This window comes from Sminthopsis crassicaudata, chromosome 3 (genome assembly GCF_048593235.1).
Source record: "Sminthopsis crassicaudata isolate SCR6 chromosome 3, ASM4859323v1, whole genome shotgun sequence".
Lineage (NCBI taxonomy): Eukaryota > Metazoa > Chordata > Mammalia > Dasyuromorphia > Dasyuridae > Sminthopsis > Sminthopsis crassicaudata.
The window spans coordinates 333,119,250-333,140,885 of NC_133619.1; the positions used below are offsets into that span (position 1 = coordinate 333,119,250).

The 21,636-nt window shown below is 37.6% G+C and overlaps 1 protein-coding gene across 11 annotated transcripts in view; it reads left to right on the plus strand.

Annotated features, from left to right (window-relative positions):
* Nucleotides 1-21,636, plus strand: part of KALRN (kalirin RhoGEF kinase) — a 934,437-nt gene that overhangs the window by 217,532 nt on the left and 695,269 nt on the right. For 3 of the 11 annotated variants that reach the window (XM_074301429.1, XM_074301433.1, XM_074301432.1), the window contains exon 1: nt 4,803-5,097. The exons of 2 other annotated variants lie outside the window; for them this stretch is intronic. In XM_074301429.1, the coding sequence (XP_074157530.1) occupies nt 4,998-5,097 (100 nt within the window). In that variant the 5' untranslated portion in view covers nt 4,803-4,997. Of the gene's footprint in view, nt 1-4,800; nt 5,098-21,636 lie in introns of those variants that run through there. 6 more of the 11 variants (XM_074301434.1, XM_074301436.1, XM_074301437.1 and 3 more) reach the window with 4 other exon arrangements.

The following is a 21,636-nucleotide window of genomic DNA, read 5'->3' on the forward strand; positions in this document are numbered from 1 at the left end:
TTCCTTCTTTAGCTGTGAGCTGAATTGGTGAAGGGAGCTCTTGTCCTAGGAGCATGAGTGTACTGGGAAATGTTTAATAGTTGGCTCTCCAAGGGGGAAAAACTATATATAACACACTTTTACATTTAATCTTTATTATTAATATTTTCTCCACCACCTTTTACAGCCTAGATAATCATCAAAACAATAAATCAAGCTCAGATTGGTAAATTTCTAAGGTGTAAGTGGTCACACTGAAAATTTACTAATTTACTTGCAAGCCCGAATCAGCTGGTTTCAGCACTCTCCTAACTGGAAATTTTTCAAGCTTGACAGAATCACTGACATTTCTTCCATTAGATGCTTAATATCTCACGAGCTAACTTGGTAAATACTTCTGAGCTACACTTATTCATTCATAATTGTTTTGTGTTTTGCTATTCTTATTTCCTCACCTAGATTGTGATATTCTGGAAGGCAGAGACCATGTCTTGTACACAAGACCTGGCATATAATGGTGCTCAATAAAGACCTACAGAATGGGCACCTCGATGGCACACTGGGATAGAACTGTAGTTAGGAAGTTCAAATCTGGCCTTAGATACTTAGCTATGTATGACCTTGGCCAAGTCACTTAACTCTGCTTCAGTTTTCTCACCTATAAAATGGGCTGGAGAAAGAAATGGCAAACCTCTCCAGTGTTTTTGCCAAGACAGCTCCAAGTGGGATCATGAAAAGAGTAAAACAACTGAACAACAACAACAACATAGATCAATGGAAGCATGTCAATGTTTTGTATCTAGATCACCAGAGAGCCTCCTCTGTTGTCTAAGCCTTGACTCCTGAGCTTCTTCTATTGAAAACCTGAGTTTCAATATCTTTTAAAGAAAAATCTGAGCCCAGACTTCATGGGTGTGGGATTCTAGGGTTTAGCTCCTGGCACATGGTCCAGAATTCTTATTTTAGGGTTGAGAAAATGGAGATTCCCTCTAGACATTGTCACAATCACATAACTGGTTAGTGGTAGGATCAGGACTAGAACCCAGGGCTCTTAACTTCTAGTCCAGTAATCTCATTCTCCCTTGGTATCTCTCAAACCATCATGGATAAAAAAGCCCCCCAAATCAAAACAAAACACGTTGATGGTTGCTGCCAAGGGCACACTGAGCTAGGGCTGTTGATCCAGCCAAGGTGGGGGTCTTGGCCCATGACCACCTCTGAGTGTTGCAAGCCAATTAGAGGAGAAGAAAGCACCTGGCTCTTGGCAGGAAAATAAAGGTCCATGTGGCTGCAAAGGAGGTGCTACCTGGCATGTTGTGTCTGCAAGGGCTGTCCTACTCTAAGGGGCTCACACAGTATGCACTCACACATTCATACATATACTAAAATGCACATCTATACATGTATACAGTCACACAATACATTTACATACATCACACATGCAAACATGCATTTTAAATACACTCACATGTGTACTCATATACATCCACACACATGTATACACTCACTTAACACATACTAAAATGCACATCTATACATGTATACAGTCACACAATACATTTACATACATCACACATGCAAACATGCATTTTAAATACACTCACATGTGTACTCATATACATCCACACACATGTATACATTCACTTAACACATACTAAAATGCACATCTATACATGTACACAGTCATGCAATACACTTACATCACACACATACAAACATATATTTGCACATACACACATATACACTCACACATTACTCAATACATCCACACACATATATACTCATACAACTCATGTACATTCATACATATACTAAAACCTATCTGTATATGCATACATAGACATATATCACGCAATATGCTCATACTGTACAAATATGATACATATACACATATACATACATAGACCCACAATCATATGTACACACATTTACACATACATGTGCATATACACAGATGCAAATCCTTCACACATATACACTCACACGTGTGTCTACACACAAAACATATATGCACACATGCACTCATAAACATACACTCATACATCTATATATATACATGCACTCATACATATACTTACAATACACAAACATATCACATTTATACATCTACACATGGCTACATAAACACATATGGACTCACGCAGATGTACATATATACATTCACACACTCAAGTGTATACACACATATACATTACACAAGACATACACAAACATATATACAAATATATGTGTATATGGACATATATATAAGCACCCACACACAGACTCATGCACACACACATTCTTGTGTGTCCACGATCTCACAATTGTTCCTTGTTCCATGTTAGTCTGTTATTATTACTGTCATTCAACTAAATTTGCTGTGCGTGGATTGTCAAATTCTGGGTTAGCCTGTTTGTTTAATGTGCTTGCTTCTTTCCTCCTTTTCCCCTCCTTTCCTTCTCCCTTTCCCTGAACACTTCATGTGGAAAGAGTACTGAAATTGAACTCGGAAAAATTGGGTTCAAATCCTGGTTCTACCATTGTATTGTATTGTATTGTTCTACCTGTGTGACTCTGGGCAAATTTCTTAATCTCTCTGAACTCAAAAACAGTAAAATGAGTGCATTGGACCAGCTGACTTCTGAGGTCCCTTCCAGTTTTAAAACAGCCCTATCGTCTGTCATTTGTAAAGAGGAGGTTTAGGGAAACATGTTTTTTTCTCATCCCCATGTAAAAGTTAAGTCTGAGGTCTAAGAGTCAGGATATTGTGGACCAGGAATTAATCAGCAAGCATTTATTAAGTGCCTATTGTTTGCCAAATAGTGTATTAAAACAAAATGAGGACCCAAAAAGAGGTAAAAAGCATCCCCTACCTTTAAGGAGCTTACAATCTAATGAGGGAAGGGGAAGTGGCAACATGTAAAAAGAATGTGTTCATCCCTCTGACTCTGCCATTAACTTCCCACATAATCATTACCTTGAATAAGCTGCTTTACCTTGGGGGGGCTTACTTTCCTCATCTATACAATGAAGGCGAACCAGATCTCCAAGGAGCCTGGGGGCTCTGCCAGTCCGTGACTCTGAGATACTCACCCCAGGCAATATGAACCTGAGGGAAAAGGCAGTTGTAGTTTGAGGATAGGACAGAGAAATTTTTTTTATCTCAAAAGCTCCCCAGTCCAGATCCATAGAACACATTCAGTCAAGAGCTATCTAAAGGTTAAAAAGGAAATTAATTGACTACTTCTTCCTCCCCCTTAGGAAGGACAGACACACATTCACATTCCATGTACCTTTCAAAAAAAGCAAAGCAGGAACACTTAATTTTACCATTTGTAAATGCTTAATGTTTTATAAATAATTTTAATTTTATAAATACTAAAATATGTATACTTTGGTTCTCCTGAGAGGCAAAAGGAGGATGGGAGAGTAGAAAGAAAAAACAAGGGGAAGAAAGAGGGGAAAAGAAGGAAAGCAGAATATTAAAAGATGCAGGGATGTTTATAAATGTTTACCTATTACCTCTGGATAAGTGATTGGGGAAGGCACTATACATTTTTAAATTTAATCTGGGTTTTGTTAATATTTTCTCCATGATTTTCTTAAGTCTAGAAAGTCAACAAAATCATAAAGCAAGCCCTGTTTGTACCATTTGTCCATTTCTGTGGCATAAACACGTACATTGAAAACTGAGAAATTGGTTACCTGGTACCATCACAACCCTGAGGATGAGGGACAGAGAAGAAAGGATAGATATGGTTAACAGAAAGATAAAGAAAGAGAGATGAAAGGAGAAAGCAAGCAAGCAAGGAGAAATACATATAAATGAAAAATATGAAGCAGGATGAGGAGTAGGAGTAGGAGTAGGACACATTTGAGGGACTGCCAAATGTGTCAGGTATTAGGAGATAATCTCTAAAAGGTGCAGATTCTTTGAGGTCAGGGATTATAACACTTTCCACCTTTGCTTTCCTAATACCTTGCATATATTAATAAATTGAAAAATACTTAAGTTGAACTGAATTGAGTGGAAAGAGACACAGAAAAGGAAAGAAATGTAGAGAGAGATATGAGGAATAAAATACGTGGAGATCTTCTTTCTGACCCTCCTGCCTTTTTTTTTTTTTTTTTTTCTGTTAGCTGACCCTTGGCTGGTCCCAGAAGTTATTCTGCACATAGGCACATTATTCTAGCACAGTGATATGTGAATTTAAAATGAGTTCCTACCTCCTTCATCTCCCTTCCTTAGCTTTGACCCCAAGGACCTCATCAGCCCCCTCTTCTTGGACAAACAATTTATTCAAATACTTTCTCATTTTTAGCTTTAGGGTATTTTCCCCAGGTATCCTTTCACATTTTTACAATCAAAGACTTTCAAACGTACCCTTAACCTAAAGTATAAATCACTCCCCAAAGAGAAGAGGGGGCGGTTCTCCACATGCACAGCTGGAAGGTTGAGGACAGACCACCTGAAGGGCTTTTGACACCAGTTTGGCACAAAGTCCCTGAGCTCACATGCCAGGAAAAGGGCTGGAGTCCACAGTGAAGCAAGTAGGGGACTTAACAAAAGAATAGAGAGCTCTTTGATAAGCTCTGATTTTTAAAAGGAAAAGGACAAAAGATGGAAGGAGGGGCAAGAAGGAAAGGAAGACTATAAAAGAGTGGTAAAGAACTAGTCTGTCAGAAATGAGCTGAGACTTGTTTAGTCTCAACCTTGTTCCAAGTCAGAAGGAAACAAGGTAGGGGTAGGTCCATAGCTTGGGGAAGTGACAGATTGTTAACTGATGATGGAGAGAAGGCAGAACTACTCAACTCCTGTTTTGCTTCTGTCTTCTCCAGCAAGGAGAATGATCTGCAGGCTGAAAAGGGTAAAACAAACCATATGAAAAAGGAAATTGAAGCCCAAGATAGGTGAGGAAATAGAGTGCACCTAGCTGCTTTAAGTGAGCCTCTGGGTCCAGATGAATTGCATCCCGGATGTCGAAGGAACTTGCAGATGTGATCTCAGAGCCACTGTCAGTAATCTTTGAGAAGTCATGGAGAGTGGGAGAGGTCCCAGAAGATTGGAGACAGGCAAAAGTTATCCAGATATTCCAAAAGGGGAAAAGGATGGATTCTGGATACTACTACAGACTGGTAAGACTGATGTTGATCTCTGGCAAAATTCTAGTATGGGTTATTAAACAAATTAATTGACTTGGTTCATTTATTGATAAGTTTATTGTTTCATTCTACAATTCTTTCATCAAGTATTTATGAAGTACCTAGTATGTACGTGATATTGGGGGAGATGCAAAAATAAATACAAACAGGATTCTACCCTTTAAAGAGTTTATTATCTAATCGAGAAGATAAAACATAAACACAAAGAAATGGGACCCAATAGAATCTATATATCAAAAGTACAAATAAATTGGTCTAAGAAATCAGCAAAGGAAGAGGTCACAGTTGAAGTGTGCATGCACATGTGTGTATGTGTACCTGCATGCATGTGTGTGTGTGTGTGTGTGTGTGTGTGTGTGTGTGTGTGTGTAGGTTGGTAAAGATCAAGGAAGTCTTCATGGAGTATTTGGTACTTCTTCAATTGTCTAAGCCTTGTGTGACTCTTTGTCACCCATTTAGAGTTTTCTTGGCAAAGATACTGAAGTGATTTGCCATTCTCCAGCAGAGGTGAGGGACAAGATAGAAACAATTCTGGTAGTAGGGGAGAGCTTGACAAGAGGACTATAAAGAGGACTATCCTTCCACTCTAGATGAGAAAACTGAGGCAAATAGAGCTAAGTGACTTGCCCAGGGTCACACAGCTTGTTAGTGTCTGAGGCCAGATTTGAACTCATCAAGATGAATTTTCCTTACTCCAGGCTCAGAACTCTATCCACTGTACTACTAGTAGGGTAGGGATGAGGGAGGGCCTTCTGGATTTAAGAAATGCAGTGACCAAAGATACAGTATTAGAAAAGTAGGGGGCATTTTCAAGTAAGAAGTTCAGTTTGACTAGCCAGTATGGGTAAGTTAATGGGAATAAGGTGGGATGACTTGGTTGGAGCCAATTTGTTGAGGGCCAAGGATATCAGTCTAAGGAATTTGGACTTTGTTCAGTAGGCAGTGGGGTGTAACGTGCTGTTGTCTCCAGAAACTGCCGATCGCTCTCTGGGAGGAGATCTTCTGTCTCAACTCAATCTCTTGGCGCCAACTCTGACCTAGAGCTGAGACTCTTTCTTCCTCCAGAGAGCCGCTGCCCCAGGTCTGGCCCAGACTAGACTCTCAATCTCTGGAGTGCCGCTCTCTTTTATCCTCCCAGAGAATGGGCTTGGGATAATGCAAGGGCTTCTGGGAAAAATTACTTCAACCAATGAATTTGCTCCTCCTAAGCATGCAAGCTCCTCTCCAGGAGTTCACAGGAGTAAAACTCCCCTAAAGGCCAGAACTAGGGAATTGTCAAGTTCCGACTTAGCACCTAATATCTCATTATGTCATTAGCACTTAGTAAGAACCTAATAGTGGGGAGCTATTGTAGGTTCTTCTTCAGCAGGTGAGGGACATGAGGAACACTGTACACGAGGAATAGTAATCTGGCAATGGTTTGAAGAAAGAACTGAAATGGGGAGAGACTACATCCAGGTAGAGATACTTGAGAGGAGGCTCTAGTAGTAGCCTGAGCAGAAAGTAATGAAAGTTTGAACAAGTGTAGTGGTAGTAGTCTTGGCAAAGGAAGAGTGCACTTGATAATGAATGAATCCCTCAATCAATTTTCAATTCCCATTAAAGGCTATCTTGGGTCTGTTTTGCATATGTTTTGTATACCATTGGTTATATATGTATATGTTGACTCCCTTAGTAGGGGAACTGCTAGAAAATAGGGACAAGTTAGTTTTTCTCCTTGTATTCCTTGAGCTTAGCAATAGTGCCTGGCATATGATAGGGTGGTAGGTGCTTAATAAATGCTTTTTGAGTGATTTCACTAAAGCATTTGGCAGTCTCTCACAATATCTTTCTGAGAAGGATAGTATTATGTTGGCTAGAAGATAACACAAGTAGGTAGATTTACAGCTAGTTAAATAACCATATGCAACGTCTATTAATTAACAGCTTGCTAATAATTAGGAGATAGGACTCTAGTGATACATCCCTGAACTCTGCCCTTGGTCCTGTTCTGATCCATGTTTTTGCCACAAAAACATGCTTGGGGGGGGCGCTACAAAATGGAGTAGGATAGGTAGCATCATGAATGTCAGAATTAAGGATGAGCACAACAGTGACAGAAGGGCTAGGCTGAAGCCAACAATATGAAATATAACAGGGATGAATGAAAGCATCCATAATTAAGTCTAATAATTCACTTGTACCAGTACAGGATAGAAGTTGCTGCCTGGGCTGGCAGCAACTCATGGGAGAAAGATCTGAACATTTTAGTTGACTGAAAATTGAACATAAACTAATAATGTGATGTGATTATTGATTAATGTAACATGGCAGTAACAGAATTATTATACCCCCGTCACAGGGATATAGACCAACTTTTTTCTGTATTGATCAGATTGCACATGGAACACCGTGTTCAATTCCGGGTTCCATGGGATAAAAGGAATCTCGCACCCAGAGGAAGGAGCCCATGTTAATAAGGATTGTGAAGCCATCTTCTACAGGAACTACTAAAGGAACTAAGGATTTTTATTTCTAGAAAAGATTGACAAGGAAACATGCTAGCTATCTTCAAATATTTGAAGGGCTATCATGTGAAGAAGGCACAAATTATATTTATTATTACCTGTGAAGGCAAAATCAATACCAGTGGGTAAAAATTATAAGGAAATAATATAAGAGCAAACTTTATCACATAGAGCTATTTTTTAATGGGGAGGTGGTGGGAAGCAATTTTGTAAGATAATGATCTGTCATTGGAAATATACAAGCAGAGGTGAGGGACAAGATAGAAACAATTCTGGTAGTAGGGGAGAGCTCAACAAGAGGACTATAAAGAGGATTATCCTTCCACTCTACGATTTTTCATTTCTATGAATGTTCTTCCCAAGATCAGTGACTGTTAATTAGGAATAGGGATTCAAAAAACAATGGTGATAGTAAAAATTTACTGGGCAAGATATAATTGTACCCTATTATTGATTTCTTTAAATCTCAGTTTTGTATGCCATTTTAAATGCAGTACTTTAAAAGAGCTATTGTATTTAGTTATTTTTTAAAAAGAGCTGACTAAGCAGCCTGGACTTTGGCTAGAAGGCTCAGAGTGAATTCTAATCGTGTCTTTGACACATTCTGGCTACATTACTCTGGGCAAGTGACTTAACCTTTCAGCACACCTGGCTAACTCTCTTAAGTATATAATTTATGAATAGTGGCTGGTTTGCATTGGTCTCTTCAAGAATTCCCTGCATTCATGAAATCAAAGGTCTAGCAAAAATTTTAATAAAGGATTATATATATAAATACAGATGAATATATATCATATATATTATGTATGCATCACATTGAGGAATTATATTTTTATTCAGTAGACATTGGGGAACCATTGAAGGTTTATGAGGGTTGTATGTTAGAAATAGTACCTGGGCAAGAGTTTGAAGGAGGAATTGGAGTGGGGAGAGATTGGATTTGGAAATGCCAAGTAAATAATAGCTGGAGTACCATGGATATACATATACATATATATTCTTACATTGTGCATGTATATGTATACTTGTCTACAGGTAGATACATATATGTGTGTGTGTGTGTGTGTGTGTGTGTGTGTGTAAGTTTATGTGTATGCATGTTTGGGGAGATAGGTAGATAGATGGGGAGAAGAGAGTTATTTAATCTTAGTATGGTAAACTTAATGCTATTTGAACATCCAGGTTATTTGAATCAAAGGACAATAGACAAGGCACTTCTGATTATCTGGTAGTAGTTAACCCTAGTTGTAGGCAAGGTAGATGGGAAGAGAGACTAGTAAGGACAATAGTAATGCACTGGGAGAAGTTACCTGAGTGTATTAGATGGGATTGCTCCTTTGGGAATGGCATAATCTTGTATATCACTAACCAGGATACTTCTCAGTATCCTTTCTTGTTTACATGGTTGATAAGTAGACAACCACCATCCCCATTGCATTGCTGGAACACTATTTCTCTGGGGGAAGAGTTTTTAATAGTGAATGGTGGTCTATGGATAGATTCTTGGTAGTCTGTGAATTAGGAAGGGGAAAAGGCTTAATTTTTGCTAACCTAGTGTCCTTTCTGATTTTGTGTATTTTATTTTATCATTTTTCCCCCCTGAGGCTGGGGTTAAGTGACTTGCCCAGGGTCACACAGCTAGGAAGTGTTAAGTGTCTGAGGCTAGATTTGAACTCGTGTCCTCCTGAATTCAGGGCTGGTGTTCTATCCACTGCGCCACCTAGTTGTCTCTTGTCTATTTTATTTTATAAATCTAAAATCTATTCTGATTAAGGAGCCACGGAATAAAAAAGGTTATGAAGCCTTCTTCTCCTATAGAATTCAGAGGGCATATGGGCAGTCACAAATGGTCTGAGTGGAATCCCTAAGACCTGCCTCCAGAGATGCCCTTATACTTGTGCTTCTCTTTCTGCTACTGAGCTCTGGGGCCTCATTTGGGTAATATATTGACTAATATAATTACCCATTTGCCCAATGCAGTCCCCTATTTTCTCCTATTTCCCTTGATTCAAACCTTAATTAACATGGTAAAAGAAACTTATTTGTAACTTCATCTCATCAATCCCAAAGACATGGAATAAGAATAGCTGACATTTTTATAATACTTTAGGGTTTGTATATAGTTTCTCATTTGAACCATGCAAGAGTAACACAAGGCAGGTCCATTAGACAGAATCATCTCCACTTTATAGGTGAAGAAATTGTCAGCTTCAGTAGCTTATCTGTGATTCTACCTATAGCTGGCCAGTGGCAGACAGGTGATCTTATCCTAGGTACCACACTGTGTTCATACCAGCACACTGCCTCTTACACTGGCTGCTCCCATGAAACTTAATGCCCACCTTGACTTGCTCTGTCTCTGCTCCAGGTGGGAGTCCCCTGAGGACAGGATCTTTCGTTCATGTTAGTTACTATGCACAGTACCCAGATTAATGAAAGATAAACACAGAAGGTTAAGGATAATGCTGATGTCAGGGCCTGAGGATAATTTTTGGCAGCAGTTTATTCTTTGTTCACATGCTTCCCTTGGAGAAAACTAAAGGGAATGTGTATAAACTGCCTTCCCAGGAACACCTGGCCCTGTAGGGTTGGACTGAGGTCCGCATATGAATTTCAGAAGGTAGGGGGAGGGTATGGTTGCACATGTTTAAAAGTCTTGGCATTAGATAGCTGGTCAGAGGCCAGGCATTTGCAATTGGGAATTGGTTTCACCCTGTGCTAGTTTGTATTAGGTTTCGTTTAAGATATAAATTTGAAGTTGTTGCCTGCCAGGGCATTCTCTCCCATCCCATGCCATACCAGCCTAGCCAACAACTGAGAGCTTGAGTTGTTCTTCTTTATCACAGGGAAGAAACATGGTATAGAGTGGGGAAAGGACTGGATTTAGTATCTGAAAATGGGCACTTTGTAGTGATGTGACTATGGACAGCACACCCTTATGAGACTCAATTTCCTCATTTCTGATTTGGGGGTGGTAGCAATAGTATCTGTCTCACAGGGTTATTTTATATATCAAATGAGATGAAGTTTAGAAAGTGCTTTGTAAATCTCAAAATGTTGTTTTTCAATTGTGCCTGACTTTTTGTGATCCCATTTGGACTTTTCTTGGAAAGGATACTGGTGTGGATTTGTTATTTTTTTCTCCAGTTCATTTTACAGATGAGAAAACTGAGGCAAACACAGATAAGTGATCACACATAAGGGTCACACAGCTAGAAAGCATCTGAGGCCAGATTTGAACTCAGAAAGATGATTTTTTCCTGACTCCAAGACTGGTATTCTATCTATGTACTACCTATCTACTGTACTGCTTCCAAATGTCAGCTATTTTAATGTATAGCTGAGGTATTGCCATATTTTGGATACTTAGTTTTGTAAAGATGATCCTTAGTGTCTATTGGTTGAACTAGGCATGCAACTCAGCTGCATCCAGGTGAAAAAGAGCTTTCATTTATGGTTATATTTACCAAATGGCTAAGCTTTCTTCAAGCTGAACAGCAGAGAGAAAATAGAAATAAAGCTCAAGACAGTCACTAATATTTTACTATGAAATATAACTCTTTGCTAAAATAATCTAATGATGATCTATGTCTATTAATATCTGAGTAGTACATTTAAAGGGAAAATATAATTTAGAGCAAGATCTGAAGAGATAAAAATTCATAGCTAAAAGTAAACATCTTTTTCCACTCAAATTTCAACCACTACTACTTAATATAACTGTAGTTTCCCATATTCTGTTTTAAGGAGAACTTTTAATTTAATAAATGCTTTGGTTGTTGAAATGCCAAACAGAGATTCCAGGCATAGGCAGTTTTTTTTTTCTGATGATGGTTATAATTGTCCATCTGGTAATTTCCTAGTGGAAGAACCCTAAACTAAATAACCTTTTTTTTCTGAATGGAAGAGAACTTCTTTCTGTAAGTATGTATCTGCAATAGAATGACTCCACTATGACTTTTCAAATCAGGGAAACATTCTTTCTCTGATTCCCTCTTCCCTTGGAATTGAAGGTACTAATTAATTCTTTATATCCACACAGAATGGATTTCCATACTGAGCTCTGACAGATTCCATAAGTTTTTAAAATCCTTTTACAAGTCACTGGTACAAAATAATGTTAAAATTTTTTTAAAGTATAGAATGTTAGGCCATATCATTTGGAAGGTGAAGAATTTGGAAATCAGAGTGACTAGTCTAATGTTACATGGGTACTTAAGGACAAAAGTGGAACTAGAATTCATGTTTCTTAGTCCCCTAGTGTTCTTTTGGGTTTCATCGTTGTTGTTTAGTCATTCAGTAATGTCCAATTCTTCATGACTCCATTTGGAGTTTTCTTGGCAAAGATCCTGCAGTAGTTTTCTGTTTTCCTTCTCCAGTTCATTTTACAGAGGCAAACAGGGTTATGTGACTTGCCCAGAGTCACACAGCTAATATGTGTCTGAGACTGGATTTGAACTGAGGAAGATAAAACTTCCTGACTCTAGAACTAGTGCTCTATCCGCTGCACCACCTACCTACTTTTTGGGTACCTCGATGTCAAATCTCTTACCATAGCTTCCAACCTCTTTGGGCTTGAAGATCTGAAGAGTGATGAGATAATGTTGACTCCAATTCATTGTCAAAGGGAGTGCATTGGCAGAGAATATCTATCTAGGTCTTGGGACCTGATGCATTCATTTCCTACCTTGTTCTTTAAGTGGTTTTGTTACGCCAGATACTCTCCTCCGGATGCTCTCTCAGTAGGTCCCCAAATACCCCTTTTCTTCACTCTGCTGTTCTTCATAAGCATTCTCTTTCCATGTCAGGGTCCTTTGATCTCTGATCAAGTTTCTATCTGAGGGTCTTCTTATTGGATAGTAGAAGACAGTCTTTCCAGATGGGACTCCAAGAGGAATTTAGAATACATTACTAATTCTAAGTGATGACATTCATAAGGAACAATCAATTGTCTTCTAAATCATCATGACTCAACCCTTCAGGATTTCATTGCCAGAAAGCCATAGAACTTACCTGTCCATTGCTCCATAGCAAATCAGAGACAGTTTTAGAACTTGTATCTATAACCCCTGGTTCCCAGAATGACTTTTTGGTTCCAAAACTATTAAACATATACCCTCTTGGCTTATAGCAGAACAGGAGATATTCTCCACTTTCTTCTAGGAGCAAAATAGAGTGTTGAATCCAGACTCATAGATCATAGGATACAGATTTGGAAATGTATCATATTATCTAGCTAATAAATTAACATTTGTTAAATGCCTACTATTTACCAAGTATAGTGGCAACATTTTTCAGATAAGGAAACTGGGACCCAGAAAGGTAGTGTGCTTTTCTTAAGATAACATAGTGGTAGAAATGGGATTTTAAATCAATTCCTCAATCTCTTTGTTGGCCTCTTTAGGCAGTGCTCTCTCTCCTTTTCACCAAGCTTGGATACTTTGATTAGCCAGCAAGTGACTTATTCTGTCTTAGAAGAAGCTTCAGTTTTTTGCTTTGAATGAAGAGATTATTAATATTTGTATTTTCTACCTCACAGCATGATAGCAAGGAAAGTTATTTTGTAAACTTTAAAGCTCTACACAAATGGGAATTATTATTATAGAACAAAATAAGTAGGTGGCAAAAAATAGACCGTGTGAACTCTCTTTTGTGTGTCAACGATATGGTTGAGATTTGGTTGCTTACCTGTGTGGTTGTTACTTCCTATAATAATAGGAAACTACTGTCTACAAATGCTCACCTTTCTAATGCATAGACTAGGCAATTAATAAATGCTTATGAAAGGCTTTAGAAACATTATTTCATTTGATCCTCACAACAACCTTGTGAGGTAGGTGCTTTTTGACATCCCCATTTTACAGCTGAGGCAAACAGGGTAAAGTGACTTGGCCAGGGTCACTCAGCTAGTGTCTGAGACTGTACTTAAACTGAGCTTTCTTTCCTCAAAGGGGAGTTCAGAAGTTTTTACCCTTGGGTTTTTACTGATAGAAACACTAGTAAACATGCTCCTCTTAAAGTGCACCAATCATTTCCCCCTCACAAAACATTTCTAAGCATACTTATAAGTCAATCTAATTTGGCTAACATTTATGAAGCACAGTGCTGCATACTCAGTGTCATTTACTACAGTTATCACTTCCATATTGTGACTTTTCCCATGGTGATTTCAATATATTGCGGAGCTGCATAAAAAATTAAATGAGAATATTTTGGGAGTTTTGCAGAAGCCGCAGATGACTTGTGTGTAAAATATATGTATAGTATTGTATAATATCAACATATTTTATTTTTGATACCATAATGATTCAGACTCCTTCTCTGGTAAGAAGGAAGAGCCAAAAATTTTACATGGGTTTTCCAGAACAGGACATTACATCTCTAAACCATATGATGTGGAAGGGATAACTATACTGTATGTGTGACACATCCTGGGCTCATTAAATATCCTAAGCAACTCTTTAAAAACTATAAAATACAGAGCAGAGCAAAAGCTAATCTGCATTGCTATAGTAAGTTTCCACACTCGGAAGTCCCCCTCTATACCAATGAAATCACTGATCTAGTACTACGGCCAAGCACTACAGAGTAGAGAGATTGTGATGCAATGACAAAAAAAGAAGCCATAGTTTCTCCCAAGTACACTACATTCTGTTGAAACGATGCAACTTGAAAAACCAGAGAGTACATTGAAAACTTATTATTTGGATAAAGGGGATATGTAAGGAAAGGCTTTGCTTAGGAGGTGATATCTGTCAAGAATAAACAATACCTGAAGATCCACCTCCTGTCTTCTTCCTCAGGGTTATCTGCTGGTTTGGTTCAATAATTATTCCATAGACAGAGGGTCAGTCAAGCAAAGGCATGATAGGGGAGAAGAGAGAGAGTGGAACTGAGGGTCCAGGTGATGGGTTCAGGTCTGACAGCCAAGCATTTGTCTGGGAACTGTTGAAATCATCCAGGTTCATTTGTTCCTGTGGCCCTGATTAAAAGGGCACCTCCCTATTTTTCATTGTTGACTTTTTGAGGAATGGGAGGAATAAACAAGTAAGTGTGCATCTGATTAGAAGGAAGGTAGAGTTTTATGAATGCATTTAATCTTCCATCTTCATCAGGACATTTCCCTCACTAAAGAGAACACATGGGTTTACCATTTGTAGATGTTTCATCTTTAGCCAAAGTTTCTTTTCTTATATAGCACAGAGCTTTTGTGAAGTATATAAGACTTGAAGCTGACTGGAGAAGGGGTGGTGAGAGCGATCAGGGTTATAGATATAGAGTTAGTGGAAAACTCAGAAGCCACCCAATCCAACCCCATTTCACAGATGAGAAAATTGAGATCTTTGCTACAAGACCTTATCACTTCTCATCGGGACTATGCTCTACTTTCAATTGTTCTCCCTATTTAGGTCTTTCCTCACCCTAACCCATTCTCTACTCAACCGCCAAGAGGATTTTTTCTAAAGCATAAGCCTGATCTGCCATGTCCTACTCAATAAATTATAGTGGCTCCCTTTTTCGTCCCGGATTGAATATAAAATCTGTTTGTTTTTTAAAATGCTTGCAATTCTTTCTCCACTTACCATTCTAGTCTTCTTCCACTTTTCTTCTCTTTAAACACTATATATCTACACACTATACATTCACCCACATGAGTTTACTTGCTTTCCCTCACATACCAAAGTCCATTTCTAGACTCTCTGCTTTTGCCCAGGCTGTCCTTTATACCTGGAATGCTTTCCCTTCTCACTTCTGAATGCTAGTTTCCCTGGCTTTCTTTAAGATTCAATTCAATTCAAATCCTGCCTTCTGGAGGAGAGATTTCCCTGAATCCCACCATCCCCCGTTTAGATTACATTCCTTTTATACTATGTATATTTTGTATATCCATGGTTATTTGTATGTTATTTCTCTCATTAGAATGTAAACTCCTCATCATTATATACTTCAACAACAATACTATATGATGATCAATTCTGATGGACGTAGCCATTTTCAACAATGAGATGAACCAAATCAGTTCCATTTGTTCAATAATGAAGAGAACCAGCTACATCCAGCCAAAGAACTCTGGAAAATGAGTGTGAACCACTACCTAGAATTTCCAATCCCTCTGTTTTTGTCCGCCTGCATTTTTGATTTCCTTCTCAATTTAACTTTACATTATTTCAAAGTCCGATTCTTCTTGTGCAGCAAAATAACTGTATGGACATGTATACATATATTGTATTTCACCAGTACTTTAACATATTTAATGTGCATTGGTCTACCTGCCATTTGGGGAAAGGGGTGGAGGGAAGGAGGAGAAAAGTTGGTACAGTAGGTTTTGCAATTGTCAATGCTGAAAAATTACCTATGCATATATCTTGTAAATAAAAAGTATAATAATAAAAAATAATATCAACTCCTTGAAAGCAAGAATCACTTAATTTTAATTTTCTTTGCATCTACAGAGCTTACACTGTTCGTGGTATTTGTAAGCGCTTAAATATTTGTTGATTGGCCAGTATCATAAGGCAGGGTCAGAGGTGAGATTTGACCCCAGTTCCCATGATTCCAGAATCATGATTTTTTTTTCCTATACTCCATTGTCTCCTCATAGGACCCTAACTCATTGGTTCAATTCCTATTCCAAACTATGCTTGTTGACAATTTTTCTGAAAGCAGTATGGTTTCTTATAGGACTTGGGCTTCATTTTTCATTCATTCATCCTCCCTCCCATTTCCTCTGAATAACTGATGTAGTGACCCTTCAGAAGAAGAAATGGGTTTTATAGTGGAGGGAATCACTGGTTATATTCCCAACCCTATTATTAATTAGCTTTGCCACTTTGTGAGTACCATTTTTGTCTTTGTGAATACCATTTTCTTCATCAGTAAAATAGACATGGAAATAGCTGCTTTGTTTATCTCATAGGACTGGTATGAGAAAAGTGCATAACTGTAAAGTGATATAGACATATTAGCTATTAAAAGTCTCAGAATTATATCAATTGTCATGTCAGGCACTGTGCTAAGGATTATTTCTACAAAGAAAAATAGAAAGCAGACCCTTCCCTCAAAGAGTTTGCATTCTACTGGAGAAACAACATATATGGAATGTCCTAAAAGTCTTGGTCAGCTAGGTTGGGTGGTAGATAGAGCACCAGCTCTGAAGTCAGGAGGACCTGAGTTCAAATCTGGCCTCAGACACTTAACTTCCTAGCTCTGTGACCCTGGGCAAATCACTTAACCCCAATTGCCTCAGGGGAAAAATCTTGATGTAGTTTTTCTGCACTTTGTACACAGCACTAAATTTTTTGGGACATGCTGAACTTCCATAGGAAAATAAAAATTTTGTACAAAGCATATGCAAGATGACTTTAGAAGGAAAGACATTTTTTTTTTGAAGAGAGTGACACTGAAAAGCATTCGATAACAGGAAGTATTTGAGCTGAAATTTGAAGGATGCTAAGGATTCTAAAAATTGAAAGTAAAGATCAGTAACATTCCAAGCATGGGGATGGGGATGAGGGTGGAGGTGGGATTAGATGAGGACTGACATCTTAAAGAGAGCCAGTGTTCCCTTCTGGGAATGGGATTCCTGGTATTATAGTAAAAGAGAAACAAGTTTGGATTAAGGGTGATATTTTCAGCTATCCTGGAATATTCCCAAACCTTACTTTGGGGATCTCAGTGTAGACAAAGTGATGGACGTTTGAGCATTAGATTTATTCTGTCTTGACTTCCAACAAACTTACAATGCTTGGTATCCAAAGCTACAATATTTTCCTTTTATAAAATACTGTGTCCAGCAGAATGTCACAGATGTGGAATTTGGGATAAACCTCTCTTCTGACCAGAGAAACTAAAGATATTCTTCAGTAACAATCATCATCTTTGTGTGCATTGTGCTAGGCACTGGGGGCGACCCCAAATTTAGATAAGACATGATCGTTATCCTCATGAAACTTGTAGTCTATAAGGGAGAGAAAAAAATGTGACAATCAAGACGTGGATATCCACAAGAAAATCATTTGCAGATAATGGTGTGTAACTATCTCATTTTTCCTCAAGGATGTTCTCAACAAATAAATATGTAGCTCATTCTTTAAATATTTTTATAAAGGTAGGAAAGTAAGCACATTGATATATACATATTTATATTCTTCAGTGATTTTTTTTTTTTTTGCAGTTTAGGAATAGTACCAGTCATCTCTCCCCTATTTTTTGGATTTCTTCTCCTCTTTTTGATATCCAGTAAGAGAATCTCTCAGAGCTTTCAAAATTGGGTTACCTACAGCAGAGGTGTCATTTTCCCATCATCAGAGGTCCTCAGTGAAGTCAAATCAGTTTAAAACATAATTGGGAAATGTTTAACAAAAGAAATACAAATTCAATATAACATAGATACTGTTAATTTATGGTTTTCTAAGTCAGTTTGCTGACCCAGATTAAACTGTAGTTGGGAATTGTTTAACAAAATAAATAAAAAATGTAATGCAATGTGGATGCTAATTTGTCATTTTCTAAGAGATCCATTTCTGTCTCATTTTGAACCACTGACCTAGTACAGATATACTTAGTTTTATTTTCTGCTGTTCTTCTTTGGTCTTATTGCCATTTCAACTTCCTAGTATAACAACTCAGAGGATGCATAAGGTAAGGTTTAATTATGGAGGATGTATTACTGATGATGAGAGAATTTTTAAAAATTGATGTATTTGTACTATTTTTTCCTGGGCTCACTTATAAAGGGTCTCAGGATATTATCCAGTTGGCTTTCAAACTTAGCTTTCTGTTGATTTATTTTTGCTTCTTTTGTTTATTGTTTATTGTCTTATAAGGCAATAATGCTTAGAGCCTGTCATAGTGTTTTATAAATGAATTTTTATATTAAACTTATGTTTCCTTGGCTGTATCTCTCTGATGGACAAAGAGACTAAATATTTGCCAACAAAGGCAGTTTCTGGGCTCTTTTTCACATTTAGTATTTTATTTTTCTTTAATTAAATGTAAAAAAAAACCAATTTTAAACATTTGTTTTTTAACTTTTTGAGCTTTAAATTCTCTCTTCCTTCTTCTGTCTCCTCTTATTGAGAAGATAAGAAATATGATATAGGTTATATATGTGGAAAGCACATGCAAAGCATATTTTCTGGACTCTTCTCTCCTGATTATGGCTACTCTTTTATATCCATTTAGCTACTGTAACAAATGGGTGATAATTAAAATTAGTATCTTTGTCTTATTTTGATTTGTGGGCATCAGAAACTCTTTTGAATAAATCAGGTTAAAATTATTATGATTATATAGTGTTTGCTACTAAGTTCAACCTTTCTTCTTAGATATTGAATTTAACTTTTGCTTTTAACTACTCAATGTCCTGATTATACACAATTGATTTTAATATCACTCTGATACCAGGAACTAGTTGTTCCCTGTCTCTTTATATATAGTTAATTTGGGGTATTCTATGCTGTTGATTGGTGCTTGCCATATTAAATGTCTTTCAATCCTCCTCTGGAAAAACATACTGATGATACATTGGCTTGTAGCTTCTGAGTAGTATATAAACCTTTAACTTTATTTACTTCTCAATCCTGAATCATATTTTCTAGTGTAGTTTTTATAACCTTCTCCTGTTGGCCTACCTTCACACTGAAGTCCCTGAGTCTCAAAATATATATTGACTTGGCTTTCAGAATCTTGTCAAGTTCTGCATATAATTTCTCTTCCATTTCATCTTTCCCTACAGAATTTGGCACATAAGCATCAATTACCTTAATGGTAGTCTTCTCCTTATGCTTATCATGTGCATTGAGAGATGAGATGACCAAGTGTTCCATGAAAAGATGTTTCTCATTGTTGCCTTTGGGTACAGGATGAAGCCAACTTTTCCAGCTCCTTCATTTAACTGTCCAAGGAGAACCTATGAGTCATTCTTCCATTTTAATAGAAAATTCTTTATGACCTCTGATTTTGTTTCTCTCAGGAATATCAATGTTGTTTTGGTTCAGTCCTTAGAACTTTTTATTTAGAACTTGAGGGAACCTTAAAAGGCCTCTGATCCAACATCATTTTATACCTGAGGAAAGTGAATGAGAGATGAAGCGAATAGCCCAAGGCAGTACAGACATTGAGTGTCAGAACCTAAATTAAAACCTAAATTCTTTGACACCGATCCAATGCTTTTTCCTCAATACTTTCTTCTCATCCAGTAGTATGTTCATTTGTTGGTCATTGAATAAAAACTTCATATTTAGCATACTAATGTTTAAATTTATGTTTATTGAGGATCTAAAACCCATGATTCTAACCTCTCTTTTCTATCATTTTACCAGGACCATTACAGAGTTGAAATGGGATTATGGAGAACAGTGGGCATTTTAAAGTTTTTCTTTATTTCTTAAAGTGCCTGACCTGTCAGTGATGAAACCTCCCTATATTTGATTATGTTGGTCTTTGAACAGTAGATTTAACCTGCCTTCATGGCAGTATTCAAAGTCTTTTTAGTTTGGTAAAACTGAAGAGAGCTTATATTCTGCTGATATATAGTCTTTATAAACCCCATACCACCTCTGTGACATTAGAAATCATCAAAGATTTGATCATATACATCCTTAACATGATCTTTTATACTATTTTCTGTACTTATGCTGTACGTGAATGTTTTTAGATTGTCCTTTATTTTATTCATAGTTGATTCTTGCAATATTGTGATGTTTTATGAATCATTCTCACCAGGAGAATATTAGTTTTAAAGCAATAGAGTTTACTGATATCTACCATTTTGGCATTATTGAAAGATCTATATAATTCCTAAAATATGACCTCTTCTTCCTTCTTCTGAGCCCAGCATGCTGTCCATCTCTAAAATTTAAACATTCTGTCGGTTTTACTTTATGGGTTACCTATCGGCTCCATGTCGCAACCTCGACAATAGTCATTTCTGCCTGGCAATCACTGCTGGCAAATTAATGATGTTTCCTTGGTTTATGCATCTTGATGGGGAAAAAATCACCAGATGATTGAACAAAATTATGTCAACAATTAAATCTTTCATAGAGCCTCATATAATTATAAAGAATGTTAAGGAGACATCTTGTTCTCTTGAAGTGGCTATATGATATGTTTAATTATAATAAGACATGTTTTTGAAAGATCTCTTAAAATATTTACTCAGTTATTATTACTATAAAGATACATTCTATTATTTTAAAAAAATTATCTCAAGGGGAAGCTAAATGGCATAGTAAATAGAGCATTAACCCTGAAGTCAGAAGAACCTGAGTTCAAATCCTCCCTCAGGCACTTAACACTTCCTAGTTGTGAGACCCTGGGAATGTTACTTAACCCCATTTGCTTCACCAAAAAAAAGAGTAACAAAAACCCCTCAAAAGTGTGTTTCCTTCTCATGTTTTCATCAAGGATATCCTTCAAATGTCCATAGACTATTTTCATAAAGATTATAAAAATATGTAGATTCTACCTGGAAAGGGGAGAGGGGGGAGAAGTTTGGCAGATATAAATAAATATTACAAATTAATTGGGGTGTGGGGAGGAACTACCAACCAGGGAATCAGAATTGCTAATTATAGGGGGGGCGGAGCCAAGATGGCGGAGAAGAAACACACTACTCAGTGAACGTCCTCACTCCCTCACAACCAATTAGATAAATTAAGTCTCAAAATTAGCTCAGGACTGATAGATACCACAAGGACTGGAAGCAAGACTTACCAGCTGAAGAGAATCTGGAGTTTCAACAGGAAAGGTCAGTTCTCAGGGGAGGAATAAGAAAGACCAGCACAGACGGTGGGGTAGGGGCACACTGCGCCCATTGCGCTGGGAGGGGCTCTGGGATCAGAGAAGCCACTGAGGTAAAGGAATCTGGCACAGGCTGTTAGCTCTTCTCTGCTAATTATTTAGCAGTTCAGAAGAGAAAGCCAAAATATTTTAAAACTCAGATTAGATTTCCCCCCCCCCACCCTGGGGCAGACTCGGCACCAGGGGGTGTGGCCTCAGC